Consider the following 20,483-nt stretch of genomic DNA (forward strand, 5'->3'; position numbering starts at 1 on the left):
AGATTGTGTCTCCTCCAAAGCCACATTGGTTTCACAGATATGTTTTCTGCTGGTATCAGAATTCTGATACGCTTGATTTAAAGAAAATTTTCTTAGCTTGATGATAGTTTGATTATCTCTACCACCAATGTTCATCACATGAGTCTTGTTACTGCAGAATTTTGACATACATCTTTTTAATATTTCAATGTCTAATTTTAATTATAAAGAATCTAACAATTTAAATTTTACTTGAAAAAGATAATTCTTTCCTCTGAAATTAGAAGTTTTATATTTGAAATTTTGTTAAATTTATTGGATTATTAAAATGATCACATTTGGAGAGTACTAAGTCATTCTAGTAGTGCTAACCATATAGAAGAAAATGCCACAAATTGTCTAATCTTTGTCTCTTTCCTTTTCTGTCTTTGTTATTAAGAGAGTAATCTATCGATATATGACTAACCTTAAGCTGTAATTGTCATAAAATATAGAAGTTTATATATTTTTTGCAGTTATTTATATACGGCCATAAATATATGCTATCTTTAGGCTTAAATAAGGTCTTTTTTGAGTATTTCACAACTTAATTCTAGTCAACCCTGTGTGTTTCTTTGGGGGGGGCAATGGGGGTTAAGTGACTTGCCCAGGGTCACACAGCCAGTAAGTGTCAAGTGTCTGAGGCTGGATTTAAACTCAGGTCCTCCTGAATCCAGGGCCAGTGCTTTATCCACTGCGCCACCTAGCTGCCCCCCTGTGTGTTTCTATATTAACGTTTAATACTCCTCATCAATTCTAGTAAGAACTTAACTTTCTTAGCTGTTCCCTTGTGACTCTTAAGCATTACTGTCCTGGGACCATAGAGGATAATGTGAGACAAAAAGTTGGAAGTATGGAGTAGGATGGAAAATGGCCCTTTTTTCTTTTAAAAGTTTCTGACATTTGGGGCAGCTAGGTGGCACAGTGGATAGAGCACCGGCCCTGGATTCAGGAGGACCTGAGTTCAAATCCAGCCTCAGACACTTGACACTTAACTAGCTATGTGGCCCTGGGCAAGTCACTTAACCCCAATAGCTTCTCCAAAAAAAAAAAAAGTTTCTGGCATTTGAGAGATCAGCTGCCCAAGTGTTTAGGACAATCAAAAGCTCATTTTCATGGGTGCATGTTTTGTTATATTGAGCAAAAATTATCAAGAATTGATTGGAGGGGCGCAGCTAGGTGGTGCAGTGGATAGAGCACCAGCCCTGGAGTCCGGAGTACCTGAGTTCAAGTCCGGCCTCAGATCCTTAACACTTACTAGCCGTGTGACCCTGGGCAAGTCACTTAACCCCAATTGCCTCACTTGAAAAAAAATTAATTGGAGGGGCAGCTAGGTGGCCCAGTGGATAAAGCAGTGGCCTTGGATTCAGGAGGACCTAAGTTCAAATCCAGCCTCGGACACTTGACACTTACTAGCTGTGTGACCTTGGGCAAGTCACTTAACCCTCATTGCCCCACCAAAAAAAAAAAAAGAATTGATTGGTCCATGGGGGCAACAAAAAACGTGGAAACTGTAAAGAGTTTTATTAATGAGTAAACACATATAAAGTATTAATTATCTTGCCATAGGACAGATAGAAAGATAACTAGAATAATATCAATAGCTAGCATTTAACACCTTATGGTTTACATATCATTTTACATTTGTTAACTTATTTGATCCTTACAACAATCCTGTGAAATGGAACACTAAACTATATGAGGATGTTTTTGCAGCAAGATATTGGAAAATCTACAAACAGAATTTTACAGTTGTGTGTTAATGAAGTACTTTACTGAAGCTTTAATCCTGTTCATGAGAATCTTGTTCCTAAAATTCCTTTTCCTTCCAGGAAAATTCTAAATATACACAGCAACTTTTAGCTTGGAGTGTCATTGTAATTTATAGCAAATTCCAAAAGCTGAAAGTTACCCAGAAAGATGGTTTTATCCAGATAGTTTTAGTAAACCAGTCAAAGTCATTATCCTAAAAGTGGTATCGTTCCTTTCAGTTTCCTTTAGGATTGTCAGCCCATAGAAATGCTCTCCTAATGGTGCCTTGAGTGTTTCTGTGCTCTGGGGAATTGTGGAGTTTCAAGTATTTCAAATACAAGTTGAACTGGTGGGAATTCCTTGTTTTCCTTCTTTCTGCTTTCTTTGTGATAAAAAAAAAATTAGAGGAAGGGTTAGCTATGGTTTCCATCAGTTTAGTTATTTTATTTGATCCTACTTTTTTCCATTAACACCAAAAATAGTCTCCTCAATTCTTTAGGAGTAAGACAATCAGGCATTATTGTTATAAGTTTTCAGAAGCAGTTGTTTGTTCAGCTCAGAAGATGGTGTGCCATTTATCACCATTAGTTATTGCTCCATTGACAGTAATCTATTGGTTAACTATTAATCATCCAGAGTCAGAGTGTAGCTTTATTCTGATTATAGGAGTCTTTTTTATGGACTTCCCAGAGAAAAACAGGCAGGCATTTTTTAAAACAATACGACTGCAACAATAAGGGAGCTTTTAAATATCTTTAGATATATATGTGCATGTACTGGGGTCCTCTGTTTCAGTAGACTTGTTTGTTGGATATGTCCATTATTAACTTATTAGGCTAATAGCTTTGTATTACTGGGAAGAACCAGATATTTATCTTGGTTTCCATTTTGACTTTTGTATGAAATTTTTGTACTCTGGCATGATTTTGATATTCCACTTCCTATATCTTTAGTCCTGAGTAAATGAGTAGTAGGCTTCAGGTCGGTGGAAATAGTTTAAAATAAGCACCAACTTCAATATTTCATATAGCCTTTTAAATTTATACCATGTGCTTAGGAAGGCTGGAGCCATTTTCACTTATGAGAGTATACAAAATATCAAAACTAAGTACATTTTTTTAAAAGCTGAAGATTTTATATAGCAAAATGCCACATTGAGGCTTCACATATTCACTGAATATGTTTGATTCCTGTCTGAAATTTTTCTTTGTGTTTTAGGTTCTTGATCCCTTTTTCAGATGCAAGTAAGGATCCTTAACTTTAATTTTTGGAAAAGAACCTCTATGTAAGGTAAAAACTAAAAAGGATGATGATAGTGAAGAACAAATAGGTCTTTGTTTTCATTGCAACAATAATAGTGCTATCTATTTCTATAGTTCTTCACAGCACTTTTCTTCACCACCACCTCAGGAGGTAGAAGTATTATTCACCGTATTTTACAATCGAGAAAACCAGAGTTAGACAAGAAGCCACTTGCCCAAGATCCTGTAGCTAATACTTAGTGATCTAACACTTCAGCGCAGGTCTTTATCCAACTTCATCTCCAATTAATTTGGTCCTTGCCTAAGTTACGCTGGGTGTTCAGTTTCTCTTTTTCATTCTTCCCTAAAAATGGGGAGAGTAGGATGCTTTAGGGATGTAGTTGTCATAATCAAAATGCTTTGCTGAAGGAATACTATAAATAAGCAAAAGTACCTGATTCTGTTCAGGAACCTTCAAATCTTTCAATGAGAAGCTAAACTGGCATAGGTTTGAGGAGGGTGTGTAAGATTTTCCCCTTTCTTTTCTAAGCCAAAATAGCCATTAGCCTAGTTATGATTAGTGTTGCTAGTATGGCAGCTGGGCATAACCTACTTCCTTTCAGACTGTCTTCGAAGAGATGGGGCAATTGGCAAAGTTATTGTTTCTTAAGTGGTTGTAATTAGACTTGAAAGTTAATGTTGTGTTAGCTTAAGTAAAGTTTGCACCTTGTTGCTGTTGTATCCTTCCTTATTCCTAGATGAACATTAAGCAGTAGCTGGAGGAGCTTCAGGGAAAGGAGTGGTTAGACTTTCTACTTCATAAAAATCAAAATATTCCATTTCTGAAAGTAATTTGGTATACTGGAAGATAGATTCAAGTGTTCTCAGTCTGCATAAGTAGGTACTTTGTATTCCCCACCTTTTGTCTACTTCACAGGGCAGACTTTTAGGAAGAAATTTCATTTCTATTTGTAGGAGGTTTGGTTCATCTGTGTTTAGTGCAAGGCTACAGGTTGTAATGATAAAAAATATTTGACATTTCTCACTTTCAGAAAATTCATATCCTGGGTTTATAAGTAAATGGTTAGCCAACTTCATCAAGACTGATTTTTAACCTTAGCCCTAAACAGTTGGTGTGTTCCTAGTCTATAAAACTTTATAGGGGGGCAGCTAGGTGGCGCAGTGGATAGAGCACCGGCCCTGGAGTCAGGAATACCTGAGTTCAAATCCGGCCTCAGACACTTAACACTTACTAGCTGTCTGACCCTGGGCAAGTCACTTAACCCCAATTGCCTCACTAAAAAAAAAAAAAAAACTTTATAGGGAGGAGACAGGATCAGTTCTTAAGCACGAATTTCATATCAATTCAGAATTTGTTAATTTTGAATCATAATCATCATCTGGTATATTAGATGTACCTATTTTCAGAAAGGTTAGGTGTATTTAAATGGAAATAAACAAGCTGCATTTAAATTTTTAAAATTTTTTTTTTCCTAAAGCATTGAAGTGTTTTATTAAGTGACAGTTTTCTTTTGGATGATTTTATTGTCTGATTCATATCAAGGTATAGAGATACTGGCTGGGATCTAGGTTCCTTTATAGTAAAGCCAATCTTAGCTTTGGTATATTTAACTTTATTATTTGTTGGGGGTTAGGCAATCTAAGGGTACAGAAAGTTTTTGAAGTACAAATGATGAAAAAGTTCCATTCTCAGTGTTGCTGTGGAGAATTGCAGCTGAGGAGCCTAAAAGGCCATGGCTTTACTCTAAGCTTCATGAATATGTTCCCTAAACTTTGTATTTTCTCCAGCTTTTAATAAATATTGATGAAATAGATTGAGTGAATAATAAAATGAAGCTTTCTCAAGTGTACAGTTTCTTCAAAAGCAGGCCAAAGCCATATCCCTATGCCTAGTTCATTTCTGTCTCTAGTAACAAAGTTCCATCTTCTTCATTCATGTTACTGCTGTAGGAACTAGGTGTAGGCTGGGTTGTAGTAAGGGATATTGTAATATTACTTCTTACAAACACAATTGAATGCCAGAAAATTCTTCTCTTTGTGATAGCAAAGTATTTTCCTATGTTACATTGCAGTGAGACCTTAAAAAAGCCTCTGGTTGGGGCTATAATAGTGTATAATTTCGAAACCTTACTTGGAGTACACACATGCCTTCTTCCCTTGTGTTTAGGAGCGAAAGTGAAGGATTGAGATCTTAAACACCCTGTTGAGGATTCTATGCCAGACTTTTGCAGCCTTGTAATTTCTTCACATAGTCATAGGATTTTAGAGTTGGAAGGGATCATAGAAATCATCTAGTCTAACCCCGTTGTATCACAGATGAGCAAACTAAAGCCCGGAAAGGTTAAGCATCTGTTTATGGAGCAGAACTCAAGTGTATCTTCTGAATACAAAGTTAAAGCTGCTTCACTTTTACCAATTTACATTGGAAAGAAGTCACTTAGGTGTGAAACTGCATTGGTAGGAGCAGTGTAGTAGGTAAATGGGCCATCACCTATCCAGAAGAGGGGAGCACTTTACTTTTGTTATCTTTAAGTTCTTAACTGCTTCAGAAATCCCTGGTTTCATTAGTATGGATATTGCAACCCTTCTTGCCTTAGTTAAATGAGTTGTTTTGACCAAAGGAATCAGTCTCCAAATGGCCTCCCTTCTGGTGATGAGTCTCTTCATAATTAGCTACAGATTCTCAAGAGTCACAGGAAAAGCCAAGTCCGTTTTAGAATTATTTAAAGCTGGTATGACTTGCTAGAGCCAGCAAAGTGCCAGAATATAATATTAAAGAACCTAAGGTAACCTCCACTGCATAATAAACAGGACTTAAGTGGAAGCTTTGTTAAAGTCTTCCTTTAAATTGGGGAAGACCCAATCCACTGCCATAGGATAGAAAAGTACTGATTGGGGCCTTCCTATTATCTCTCCTTAGACAAAACTTTTATTACTTTTGTGTTGATTCTGTCACTGCTTCTCATACTATAGGTTTTCAATCCCCTATCTCTACTCCAGAAAATAATATTAGTATTGATACAAGGAGCTGAGCACTGTGGTATGTCCCTACTTCCTTCCTCCTTCCACTCTTGCCCTCTATTTTAGTTGAATAATCTTTGGTGTCCATTAACATTTAGGAAACTACCTAATTAGCAGACAAGTACAGTAAATAAACATATTTCTAATTATTTGATTATATTGTCTATAAACTGAAGTGACACCAATGAATCCAAGGCAGTATAATCTTTGTACTTTACTAGGGTGGGAGTTAAGAGGAAAGGTAACCAATAAGCTAGAAATATAGGGCCTGTGAATTATGGCTGGAATTACCACTAATTAGCCTTTGCCTATCAATCTTTTTAACTGATTTTCACCAAAAGAATCAAATCCATCAGAGGAAGAGAAGGTATATTATAGAGTTAAGAGAAGCAATGGAACATTAATGATCCATTTGTGGAGGAGGCTGAAAATGCAAACTTTAACTTGTGTGGTTTGAGATAATGAGTTGCATTTTTTTTCCCTCTGTACTTCACAATAAAAAAATGACACTTCTATTCATCTTTTAATTCAACCTAAAGAAACTCAAGAGGCAAGGTTTTGGGGCCAATGTAGCAGTGCTTACAAATATACAAATTTGCTGTAACCAGTATCCCAAATCCTGAAAGACACTGCTCAATTTTTCAGAATTCTGACTTGATCAGTTAAGCACCAAGCACTAGTTAATATGGAAAGCTTTAAAATATCTTTAATTGAAGTAGATAAAAACTTAGGATTCTTGGTGATTTTCACAGGAGAAAGAATATGAACTGGTTTATAAAAGCTTCCTTGAATATTACGCTTAGACTGTCAGTTTCAGTTATTGTACTGATTCTAAGAGAGCCAATAGATACGTATTGGAAGTGTTTACTATTTCTCTGTGAGGCAGAATCAGTACTGGCAGTCCTTCTTGAGCAAATTTCAGTTTCTGGGGTAAATTGAAATTTACATGGGACAGGCCCAAATCCTGGTGCCTTGATAGGTCTAGAAAATTTCTGAATTGAGCAGAGATGAAAGATGGTAGCTTTTTTCCCCCTCATATTTCAACCATGCTTTATGATTATTGATCAATATTCTTTTTAATTAGCCTGTTACACTTTCAAATTTCTCAGGAATGTCCCATAAGTAGACCTCTCTGATTTGCCAAGAGTGCCTAAAAAGTATCAAGGCTAATTTGGACTAATGAGAAATCAAGCTAAGATCTTTTTGAAGAGGAGACCATTTAATCTTAGATTAATTTGGTTAAAAGTTTAACAAATGAGTAAAATTTACCTTTATAGTGTTGGTTCTGAGCTCACATTCAATGACTACAAAAACATTTGCAGCACAAGTGACTTAGTCTTCTTTCTACAGTTGGCCTAATACTAAAGAAATTGTGTTAACCTTACTAAGTAGTCAAGAGGTCCCAGTGTATTATAACTTAATGGTTATTATTCATGTGTGGCTTTATATATTATCTTTTTCAAATGGCGATTAAGTGACTCTACATTATTCATTATTGTCTAATTTTAGTTTAATTTTCATGATACGGTCAAAAGAATTTAGAATCAGAGAACCTGGGTTCAAATTTTGGCTGACAGTTACCTCCCATGTGACTTCTGGCAAGTTTTCAACTAGCTTGGGACTCCTTTTCCTCTTTTTCTTTGGGGGGGGTGAGGCAATTGGGGTTAAGTGACTTGCCCAGGGTCATACAGCTAGTAAGTGTCAAGTGTCTGAGGCCAGATTTGAACTCAGGTCCTCCTGAATCCAGGGCCGGTGCTCTATCCACTGTGCCACCTAGCTGCCCCTCTTTTCCTCATTTATAATATAAAGGGTTTGGACTAGATGATCTCTGAGGTCCTTTCTAAAGTACAAAATCCTGTGATTTTTGTTTGGACTTTATCAGGCATTTTAGATTCAGATGATTTGAGTCAAGTTTCTGGATCTCCATTTATGTTAAAACTCACATCTTAACAAAATTTTGGGTTTGAATTATATTATAAAATAACTCAAACTTTTTAACAGAAAAAAGTTCTATTATAGTGTTAGATGTATTTGGCTACATTACATATTAAAGCATGGCTGGAGGTTTAAGTTTAAAAGAATATTTTTTAGGGAGTGTTACCCCAGCATTTGGAATCATCTGCTCTGGTGCTGGGTTCTCCTTATCCTAGCATGTCTCCTCTCTTCTTTCATCTCTCCCTTCACCCTTCCTTTCCTCCCCCCCCCCCATCCCCATTTTAAAGACAAAACAATTTCTTCAGTTTTGCCTAGCTTCCAAAATGAGTCTATCCTGGGTAATATACAAACATGCCATGGACTTCCTGGACAGCAAAACTAATTTCCTTTGTCTATTCTGCCTCTGTCTAGTAAATAAGTTAGGCCTCTCAAAAATTTTGCTATCCTTCAAAGAGTAATCTCTCACTTCACTTAAAACAGTTGGTCTTCTTGTTTGTGACTTTGAGTTTGTCAGAGATGGATTTTTGCTTGTTTTCAAAATCAGCAGGTAAACTGAAATTTAGAAAGAACTGGATTTATAATCACTATAGTTCAAATATGTCTGCTTCACTCAGTAAATTTTCATTTTCCCATGGTGATGGCACTTTAAACTGTAATGAAACTGTTAATCTAGAAGGGTTGGGGGATACTTGTTCTAACTGTCTATTCAGAACAAACTAGTTGGAAAAGTAATCCTACCTACACCTACCTGGGGGGGGGGGGCAATGAGGGTTAAGTGACTTGCCCAGGGTCACACAGCTAGTGTCAAGTGTCTGAGGCTAGATTTGAACTCAGGTCCTCCTGAATCCAGGGCCGGTGCTTTATCCACTGCACCATCTAGCTGCCCCCTACACCTACCTTTTTGCCAGGTTCTGCATAGTGTTTATAATTCCAGCATAAGGTACAGCAAGTAATGAAAATTGTGTGCATTTTGACTAACTTTAAAAAAATTTTTCCCAATAGAAACTATGTTCCAACTTCCTGTCAACAACCTTGGCAGTTTAAGAAAAGCCCGGAAAACTGTGAAAAAAATACTTAGTGACATTGGTTTGGAATACTGTAAAGAACATATAGAAGTAAGTATTGCATATTGTGCCAACTTTTATTTTGAAATACAAATGGTTAGAACAGTGATTTTGGCAGCTGTCAGGGCATTTAATTCTTTATTATTGTTGATATCTTTTTAAAAATAACTCATTTCCTAATATAACCTCTCCTTCCAGCATTGCACCCTCCTTTGTAACAAAGAAAAACAGGTAAGTAAAACTGATAAAGCAACTATATCTGATAACATATGAAGCATTCCAGACCTGTAGTCCTCCTGCTTTACAAGAAGAATGTGTATCGTCTTCTGTTCGTTCTCTCAAACCAAGATTGTTTATTGCAGTAAAGTGTAGTGCTGCAGCCTTTTAGAGTTGTTTTTTAAAAATTTATGCTTTGTAATCGTTGTATATTGGTCTCTTGATTCAGCAGAGCAAAGAAAGCACTGCTTTGTACAAATCATCTTTGGTTTTCTGACTTCATTTTTTTATGGTGAATAAACTCATATTCTACAGTTCAGCTATTCTCCAGTTGATGAGCTCTCCCTTTTGTTTCCAGTTTTTTGCTACTGTGAAGAGTTTTACATGTATAGATATATAGATATAGGTATATGTGGGATCTTTTTTGACATTGACATCCTTAAGATATACTGTAACTGACATCCTTAAAATATATGGACAGTTCAATTTTATACATGTTTTATGATGCTTTTAAAAATATTACTATCACTTTCCAAAATCCATACTCTATACTCCTTTCACCACCCACATTCTTCTAACAAAGAAATAGAGTTAATTTAATAAACAGATAAATACATTGACCAAGCCACTCCCTCTGCTTAGAGGACGGAGGTTTGTCACTACTTATTATGAGAGCTTTCACCTGTAACCTTTCCAGGCTGGTGGAATTTATCACCTGAGGGATTTATCATATTGGTGCCAGCCGATTGGCTTAGTCCACTGCAGCTTAGAAGCCTGTCTAGAAGGAGGGATTACAAATGTGTACCATCACTCTTGACTGGTATTTTCTTATGTCACAATATACCATTCAATTATTTACTATATATAATTTGTTCAGGCCTCCCTAATTAATGGGTACCCACTTAATTCTTATTTCTTAATTCTTACCCACTTAGTTCTTGCTGTTGCAAAGTACTACTATGAATTTGTTGGTGTATATGGGGCCCTTCTGCCTTGATCTCCTTGTAGCATAAGGATAATTGATTTTCAAGTAGGGAATTGAATCTGCTACAGGAAATGTTATGGAAATAAGTAGAATCTTAGCAGTCATTGTCTTGATTAGCTTCAGCTAACACATGTTCCCATAACTATTAGATGTGTATGGGTTTAGAGGCACTATAATTTGTAGGTTGTCTCTTTCCCCTAGGAATTGAAGCCAAACTTTAACATTTATTGGACCTTTGACCCAGCACAGTAGTAAACAAGTCTTAACAGTTCTATTATTTTAATGGTGAGTTGGCAGTAAAGGACCACTATTTAAGAACATATGGGGGCAGCTAGATGGCGCAGTGGATAGAGCACCGGCCCTGGATTCAGGAGTACCTGAGTTCAAATCCGGCCTCAGACACTTAACACTTACTAGCTGTGTGACCCTGGGCAAGTCACTTAACCCCAATTGAAGTGATAAATTAGATTATTTGAGGGGAAACAAGGATTTTCTCCCTTGAAACCTTGTGAAAACATGTAAATAATAGACATTAATGCTTCTCAGATGGGCAATTGTATGTTTATTATATTCCAAGTATAGAAATATAGCCTCTAAATCTACAAAGAACCAGATAGATCTCCTTGGGAGGAGGAGGGTAGAAGTAGACAGGGTAAAGTATTCATAATCAATAGAATTGATTCTGGAATCAATGGTAGTCCAATGATTGTGAATGCAAATATCAAAATGCTTATGACCAGAATTTTATTTGTACCTCCTGTAACACTTATTACATGTTGCTTTGTAGATTGGTTATTTGTAAACTTTTTTCTATGCTATCCTATAGAATACCTTGTCTTTTTAATTTTTGTATCCCTACAACACCACAAAACTTTTAACATAATAGGCTCTTAAATGTTCATTCTAAAATGAATAAGATAGATTTTTATGTGGCGTACATATACAAACACAAACATATATGTAGATATAGATGGAGTTTTTCATCCAAGTACTTTGGAGAAACAGACTTTAAGAATCCATTTTGATCATTTAGAGAAGAGCTGATAAAATGGTTTCCTCTGTCAACAAACTTACATAGACTAGAACTCTGTTGGACAGCATAGCTGTTCTGATACTTCTCCACACATACCCCTTGCATCAAGAGTCAACCACCAAGTTTGGTCCCAGAGAAAAGTTGATAAAGTCCACCTCCCTCCCCTTTTTGCTAAGAAGGAGACTATGTCTTGAATATTACACACTCTGTCAGCCTCAATTAATGTTTTGATTTTTGCCACTGAACTTGCGTTTTACTTTTTCAAAAAAGATTGCTCACGGGTTAAGGTGGGAGAGGTAGAGAGATTCAGAAATAAAGGTGACATAAAAATAAAAGCTACCAGTAAAAAAAATTTTTAAAGAATGTTTTATGAAACTGTTTGCCTTTTAGGCATTTCATAGAATGTTCTACCTAAGACATACAAGCAGTAGTTTTCCCCATATGCTTGCTTTTTGAAAAACAAGGGATATCTTGTCCACCTTCCTAGCCCCTTTAACAAGTAGTTGGCCCTCTGTAAAGCTCTGGCCACTGGTAATACTATTGGCAATCGTTTCTATACACTTTGTTTCTCTCTTGCAGGATTTTAAACAGTTTGAACCTAATGACTTTTATTTGAAAAACACTACATGGGAGGATGTAGGATTATGGGACCCTTCACTTACAAAAAACCAGGTAAAGTAAAGCCATATTTCCTGTTTTCCAAGTCAGGGATTTTGTCATCATTTTCATCATTAGACAGATGCAGACAGTGAAGAATGGAAATTTTATTTTTTAATAAACTAAAATACAGTATTTGTCATTCATTGATAGTTTCAAGCTCCAAAGTGTTTATAGAAAAAACCCTTGGCGTAGAATATATATATAACCAGCATTTTATTTGTAGTTTGGTATCCCTGCTTTTCTTGGAAATTTGAAGGGGGATCTTTGACCCTTCTCTGTTACATAACCCTTTCTTGTTTCTGTTACTCAGTGGCTCTCACTTTACGTGTTAGCATATAAGGAAGTAGATGTTTAAATGGAATGACAATAACAACATGGAGAGAGAATTTAAAGTGATAACTCATTATTGAGATGCTGGTTATTTCATAGCATAATTGGCAAGAAACATATACTCTGAGCTCTCCTTCCTTGAGGTACAGCAATATAGTTATCTGAATTTTTCATATTAATAATCTAGACAAGAGTTGAAATTACATAAGGATATTAAAATATAAAAGAATTCTAACATAATTTGGTATATGTCCTCTGTTGGGCATGATTTATGATCTCAGTGATACATCTTGACATTAGAGGAAGGTCTGAGCTTTGGCAGAATAATGGGCCAATTACATGATAGGCTGTGCATTTCTGAAGGAAAGAAAATTTCCCCAAGCATATGTTTTGTTTTGTTTTGTTTTATCCTCAGCAAAAGACTGGCTAGCTACACAAGTGTTCAGGATGAAAATTCTAAAAGTTTGGCTCACTCTCCTGTTTAATTTCAATACACTCTGAAGCACTGTTGTCTTTAGCACCGCTCTCAGCACAGTTTGTGGGAACTTTTTATTTAACTACTTAATTTGAATCAAGCAGCTATTACTTCATTAGTTCTTCTGAAGGTGCTTCTACTTAGAAAGGAAAAACAAAGATTTGAAGGAAAGGAAACTCTTCAAGAACTTTTTCCGAGATATGCAATGAATCTTGAAATATCCCTTCCATCAGAGAAAGGGGATATTTGGTTTTTGTTTGGTTTGGTTTGGGGGTTTTTTGGAAGATGTAGTTTTCTATGAATTATACTCCATGATGTCAATCATAAAGGGCAATTCTTTATATCTTTCTGTAATTCTATAATTGCACTAAAATGATTTAGGGCTAGAATTTGTGTTATATACTAATCTGTAGCCCTACTACTTGGGTCACTAAATGAAGATCATTTCACTCTTATTTTTTTCTTGTCACAACTCATTGCAAAATTTAAACATTTGTTCTCCCATTAATTTGCCTCTGGTTTGATTGAAAACAACAAGTTCAGAAATGTGAGTCTGCTCCCATCCAAACTTACTAAAAGATGGTACTATAGCAATGAAAAATTGATTAGTTTTTAAACTCATTGATTTAATGCCATGGAACACCAAATGGAGCTAATTGAAAACTAATTTTAAATTTTGCTTTTAAACTTCCAAATTTTGATTTAAGGAATATTTTCAGTTGCACAAAAATATAAATAACTCTGAATACCTAAAAATTTCACTGGGTGAAATAAGCAGAACCAGGAAAACAACATGAGCTCCTATGGCTTAAGGATGCTTTAAGTGCATAACATTGCAACTTCAGTTTAAAAGAGCATTTTTTTTGTGGCTTTATTGAAGTGATGAAGGAATAGGCTAGAAAACCCTTAGAATATGTTTTTTTCTACATTCTTTTTGTTTCATAAATGTCATTTGGTCAAGCATTCCCATATCCTAATCTTTTGTTTTCTTTCTTTAAGGACTATCGGACAAAACCCTTTTGCTGTAGTGCTTGTCCATTTTCCTCAAAATTCTTTTCGGCCTACAAAAGTCACTTCCGGAATGTTCATAGTGAAGACTTTGAAAATAGGATTCTCCTTAATTGTCCCTACTGTACTTTCAATGCGGACAAAAAGACTTTGGAAACGCACATTAAAATATTTCATGCTCCAAATGCCAGTGCACCAAGTGGCAGCATCAGCACTTTTAAAGATAAAAACAAACATGATAGCCTTAAACCTAAGCAGGCTGACAGTGTAGAGCAAGCTGTTTATTACTGTAAGAAGTGCACTTACCGAGACCCTCTGTATGAAGTAGTTAGAAAGCACATTTACAGGGAACATTTTCAGCATGTTGCAGCACCTTACATAGCAAAGGCAGGTGAAAAGTCACTTAATGGTGCAGTCCCATTAAGTTCAAATACCCGAGAAGAGGGAAGTATTCACTGCAAGCGATGCCTTTTTATGCCGAAATCCTATGAAGCTTTAGTACAACATGTTATTGAAGATCATGAACGTATAGGCTATCAGGTGACAGCAATGATAGGGCATACCAATGTAGTGGTTCCAAGATCTAAACCATTGATGCTAATTGCTCCAAAACCACAGGAGAAAAAGCCTATGGGACTCCCACAAAGAGTTGGTTCCCTCGCCTCTGGAAATGTCCGATCTCTTCCGTCACAGCAGATAGTGAATCGACTCACTATACCAAAGCCTAATTTAAATTCTACAGGAGTCAATATGATGTCTAATGTCCATCTCCAACAGAATAATTATGGAGTCAAATCAGTAGCCCAGAGTTATGGGGTTGGTCAGTCAGTGAGACTAGGTTTAAGTGGTAATGCACCCGTTTCCATTCCTCAGCAGTCTCAGTCAATGAAACAATTACTGCCGAGTGGGAATGGGAGATCTTACAGTCTTGGCTCAGAGCAGAGGTCACAGGCACCAGCAAGATACTCGCTTCAGTCTGCCAATTCATCTTCTCTTTCATCAAGCCAGTTGAAGTCATCCTCTCTCTCTCAGTCGCAGTCAGCCTCTAGAGTATTAGGTCAGTCTGGTTCAAAACCTGCTGCTGCTGCTGCTGCTGCTACAGGCCCCTCTGCATCAACCAATACTTCATCAACACAAAAGTGGAAAATTTGTACAATTTGTAACGAGCTATTCCCTGAAAACGTCTACAGTGTTCACTTTGAAAAGGAGCATAAGGCAGAGAAGGTGCCTGCAGTTGCTAACTACATAATGAAAATACACAATTTCACTAGTAAATGTCTATATTGTAATCGGTATTTGCCCACTGATACTTTGCTTAACCACATGTTAATCCATGGTCTCTCTTGTCCATATTGCCGTTCAACTTTTAATGATGTTGAAAAGATGGCTGCTCATATGCGAATGGTTCATGTTGATGAAGAAATGGGACCCAAAACTGATTCCACTTTAAGCTTTGATTTGACATTGCAACAGGGTAGTCACACTAACATACATCTACTTGTAACCACGTACAACCTGAGAGATGCCCCAGCTGAATCTGTAGCTTATCATGCCCAGAATAATCCCCCAGTCCCCCCAAAGCCACAGCCAAAAGTTCAGGAAAAGGCAGATGTCCCTATAAAAAGCTCACCTCAGGCTGCAGTACCCTATAAAAAAGATGTAGGTAAAACACTTTGTCCTCTATGCTTTTCGATCCTGAAAGGACCCATCTCTGATGCACTTGCACATCATTTACGGGAGAGGCACCAGGTCATTCAAACGGTTCATCCAGTTGAGAAAAAGCTCACCTACAAATGCATCCATTGTCTTGGTGTATACACTAGTAACATGACAGCCTCAACAATCACACTGCATCTGGTTCACTGCAGAGGTGTTGGAAAGACCCAAAATGGCCAAGATAAAACAAATGCTCCCTCTCGACTCAATCAATCTCCAGGGCTGGCACCCGTGAAGCGTACTTATGAGAACATAGAATTTAATTTGCTGAAAAAGAGGAAGCTAGATGATGAGGTAGATACACCCTCCATCTTTGAAGAGAAACCTGAAGAGCCGGTTGTCTTAGCTTTAGACCCCAAGGGTCATGAAGATGATTCTTATGAAGCAAGAAAAACATTTCTTACAAAGTATTTCAACAAACAGCCCTATCCCACTAGAAGAGAAATTGAAAAATTGGCTGCTAGTTTATGGTTATGGAAGAGTGACATTGCTTCTCATTTCAGTAATAAAAGGAAGAAATGTGTCAGAGATTGTGAAAAGTACAAACCTGGTGTGTTGCTAGGTTTTAACATGAAAGAACTAAACAAAGTTAAACATGAGATGGATTTTGATGCTGAGTGGCTGTTTGAAAATCATGATGAAAAGAATTCTAGAGTCAATGCTAGTAAAACTGTTGACAAAAAGTTAAACCTTGGGAAAGAAGATGACAGTTCCTCAGATGGTTTTGAAAATTTAGAAGAAGAATCCAATGGAAGTGGTAGTCCTTTTGATGCAAGTTTTGATGTTGAACATAAAATTCCTAATGATAGCATAGTGGAGAACCCAGAAGAAAGTATTGCCAAAATAACTACTGGGGACACTTTAGAATCTGAAGATAAAATAGACCAAAAAGATGAAGAAGATTCAAAATATGGAGATATACATTCTGCAGAGGAACCAACAAAACTAATACATGATGCCTCTGATAGTGATGTTGATCAAGATGACCCTGTTGAGTGGAAAGATGGCACTTCTCCATGTGAAAGTGGTCCTGGTTCTCAACAGGTTTCTGACTTTGAAGACAATACATGTGAAATGAAACCTGGAGCATGGACTGATGAATCATCCCAGAGTGAAGATGCTGGAAGCAGTAAACCAGTTGCCGAAACAAAAGGTGCATCAGAAAGTGATGAAGAGCAATTGAAATGGAAGAATAGTTCCTATGGAAAAGTAGAAGAATTTTGGTCTAAGGACCAGTCACAGTGGAAAAATGCATCTGAAAATGAGGAAAGTTTGTCCAACCCACAGATGGAGTGGCAAAATAGCACAATTGACAGTGAGGATGGAGAGCAATTTGATAATATGACTGATAGTGTTGCAGAACCAATACATAGCAGCTTAACTGGTGTAGAGCTGAGTAGCCAACAAGCATAAACTGCCCTGTTTCCTACATATTGGTGGTAGGCTGTATTCTGTAACTGTTGGATCTTTGCATTTCAGTATGACTGCTAAGCTTAATTCAACTGGTACTGCCTTTTGAGTGCTAGGTCAACTGACTTCAGTGGTTGATATGTGGCCACTCCTATTCCAGTGGTTATTTCTGAGTATACTGTTGGCTAATCTTGCTTTAGAATCTGCTGTGGCAAGCACAGTAAATTAATGTGAAAAACCAATATGCTGGTGGCTCCGGAATGCACATGAGGAAAAGCAGAGATTTATTTTATCTGCATTCTCAACATTTATTTCACTCTGTATATGTTCAGTTGTATGTCCTTTTAAAACCATTACCTTTATTCACATGGTAGTATAGGTCCAACATATGAGCTACCAGTTCAATGTGTATAGTAGACTCTGGGGAAAATTGATTTTTTTTTTCATTTATTCATTCTGAATAGTTAAAATATGTATATTTGTACAGTCTTTTAGACCTATTCAAGTGACGCTTATGATATTGTTCTTGTGTACCCATCATAGATTTGTTTCTCTTTTTTAGTGTTGCCCTGCTGTGTAATAAACGCTGTATCTAGTTTATCTAGCAAAAGCTTGAACCTGCTATAGTATGAACTTTTGACAGACTTAGTTTTTGCACATAACCTTGTACAATCTCAAACAAGAGGCCAGCAACATTAAAAAAAATATATCTGGACTCTATTGTATTATAGAATTTTCTTGTTCTGAATATCCTCAAAATTACAGCCAACAAACTGGTATTTCAGATCCATTTTCTGAAATCTTTTAAGCTAAAATCACATGCAAGAAACAAGTTTGCAGCTAATTTTGACACCTTTTAGAACTGTATAAAAGTGTATTGTGTTGAGGCAGCAAACAAACTTGACTGCTGCATTTTGGATATTTAGTTTTATCTTTAGTTACACACCAACATGGTGTATTCATTTATACCATCTAATATATGACACACTGTTGTAGTATGTATAATTTTGTGATCTTTATTTCCCTTTGTATTCATTTTAAGCATCTAAATAAATTGCTGTATTGTGCTTAATGTAAACATTGGCTTTATTACAAATAACAGTGCTTTGTACATTTGTACTTTGTGACATTGGAGTCCACAGAGCCAAATTACCATGGGCATGTGTAACTATCAGCGCCTTGTAGAAAATCAAGGGCTGCCATTTTTGGAAGATGATATTGATAATCTTTCAGATTTACAGATTCCTATTACAAATCCTTCTATTACTCTTTTATTGCTATGATGAAAATCCTTGGGTTTTTAAGTTCATCTTTTGTCAAGCAGTAAGGCTACCTTTGTGTAAATGTCCCTAATAAAAAAGGGTATGAGCACAAGTTGGGAATAACTCAACTTGTAGACGGAATCTTAGTTCAGTGGTGTTCTGTCTTCCCTCAGGTGTATGCTTCCTTTCAATACAAAGAAGGAGCGGAGCGGTGTTATTAAGTGAATTTCATAACTTTGGGATAGCTAGAATTACAGTTTTGTTTTGAAGCAGCAAGGAGTAGTGGAAAGACATGCCAAGTTACAGTTTCAGCTCTGTAACTGACTTGTGATCTGAATTCAAGTCATCTTACCTCCCTGGGCAGCAGTGTCCTCTCTCTAAAATAAAGGAGAACCTAAATGTTGTTTCCAACTGCAATTTCCATGATTTTATAGTTTTTTATTTGGTCAATGTCCCCCCCAAAATGCATCTCAATCTAAAAGTAGATATTTTATCTATTAAAGTTTAGGGAGAAATAGTGTTTAAAGGATCCGTAATTGTCAGTTTGGATATTTTCTCCACCAATGTATTTCATAACCCCCCTATAATTTCATCATCAACAGTAACTGTAACCAAAATTTTTTGTCAATTTGGTGAAGAGTATCTCTTTAACTTTAACTCAGCTGGATCTCGAGCATAGTCCATTACTTGATCTGCAGAGGAGGCTGTTCCAGCTACATAGGGACATGCAAAACTTGTCGTCTTCTGGCAGAGGCTTCAAGAAAGCAACGTGGAGGCATTGAAGTAGGAAAAGTTGAGGAGAAAACATTGCACCCAAAAAAAAGTGGATTACCTTCAGACAAGCCTAGGTTCTGGAGATGCACACACACCCCACCCCCAAAAATAGGTCCTTGTTCTCAAGGAACTTTGTCCTGGAGTATACACTTAATTTGAGGGGGGAGGGCATGAACAATAGGGAAGAACAGGGAAGCCTTCACAGAGGAGTTGGTCTGAGAAGGGAAATGAAGAAGAACCTATTCTAGGTATGATGTTTTTGCAAAATACGCAGATTGTAGATGGAATGTGGAGTTCAGGTAATAGCTAATAATCCAGTTTGGCTAGAAAGAGAGGAAGTAACTAGAAATGTGGGTCTGGAACCAGATTTTTGGAGTCCCAAAAATGTTGGCCTAAGGAGTGTGCATTTTGAAAATAAAACATACTTACTTTGTGTTAGCATTCCCACCTTTAATTAATAAGCTGAGATTTATATGGTACTTACTTTACATTATCACTTAATATATGGTGACTGGCTTTGATTATTTGTTTTTTTGTTTTGGGGTTTTTTTTAATAAAATAAGGGGCATAGCATTCTGCCACCCTTATAAATGGAAGGAAATCTTTATAATTAAAGTTTCTATATCAAACCCTTTTTAAAAAATGTATGGCAAAAAGATAGGCCTTATAACCTTGTTCACTCAACTTTAAGTGCTGATCTTAATATTAGTTTCTTGAGATGATTTCTGGTCTGAAAATGGCTCAGATTTACCTGTTCTGTACAATAATCATGTTTTTTATTCAAAATTTGACTAACTGAACCAACTTTGTCATTTCCCCATTATTGGTGACCAGTGGTGTTTTATGGGGAAGCTCTGGATAAGGAAGTGTGGAAAAGGGGGGTGTATGTGATTCAATCAATTGTGCTATCCTTGTTAAGCCATGGAATAGAGGGTGAAATAATTATGTCATATATAGTTCAAAAGTTGTCCAATGTGAAAGAAGGAATTCTGTAACATAATTTTAAAGACTGGATTCTGAACTACTTAGGTCTATAAAAATGCCTATCTTACTTGATGAATGAAAACTTCTTTGTTGACTGTTGTCAGCACATACCACTCCGTTCCTGCCCCTCACTTTCTCCATCTGAAAATCAAGAATCATAAAATCTTGGCCACAGCTAATAGACTTTGACACTGAAAATATTTAGCAGTTGTGAAAGAGAGGGAAAGGCAATATTTTTGGAGTCAAAAGATCTAGATTTGTTTTTTTTTATTTTTATTTTTTTGCAGGGCAATGAAGGTTAAGTGACTTGCTCAGGGTCACACAGCTAGTTAAGTGTCAAGTGTCTGAGGCTGGATTTGAACTCAGGTCCTCCTGAATCCAAGGCCAGTGGTTTATCCACTGCACCTAGCTGCCCCAAAAGATCTAGATTTGAATACTACTTCTGCCTATTAAACGTGTAACCTTGGATAAACCACCTCTCTTTTCTCATCTGTAAAATGAAGAGAGTGGCCCATTTTTCATGAAGGGACAAAATGTGGTGCAGAGTACAAGATTGACAGTTGAGATGATCTGGGTGG

General features: G+C 36.6%; 1 protein-coding gene across 2 annotated transcripts in view; it reads left to right on the top strand.

The window, feature by feature from the left end:
- The window catches only part of LOC122740733 (activity dependent neuroprotector homeobox), a 34,062-nt gene extending 14,236 nt beyond the window's left edge, over positions 1-19,826 (top strand). For both annotated transcript variants that reach the window (XM_043983348.1, XM_043983347.1), the window contains exons 2-4: positions 8,991-9,103; positions 11,866-11,958; positions 13,751-19,826. In XM_043983348.1, the coding sequence (XP_043839283.1) occupies positions 8,996-9,103; positions 11,866-11,958; positions 13,751-16,888 (3,339 nt within the window). In that variant the 5' untranslated portion in view covers positions 8,991-8,995 and the 3' untranslated portion in view covers positions 16,889-19,826. The remainder of the gene's footprint in view (positions 1-8,990; positions 9,104-11,865; positions 11,959-13,750) is intronic.
- The last annotated feature ends 657 nt before the right edge of the window (positions 19,827-20,483 follow it).

The sequence above is a fragment of the Dromiciops gliroides genome, chromosome 2 (genome assembly GCF_019393635.1).
Source record: "Dromiciops gliroides isolate mDroGli1 chromosome 2, mDroGli1.pri, whole genome shotgun sequence".
NCBI lineage: Eukaryota > Metazoa > Chordata > Mammalia > Microbiotheria > Microbiotheriidae > Dromiciops > Dromiciops gliroides.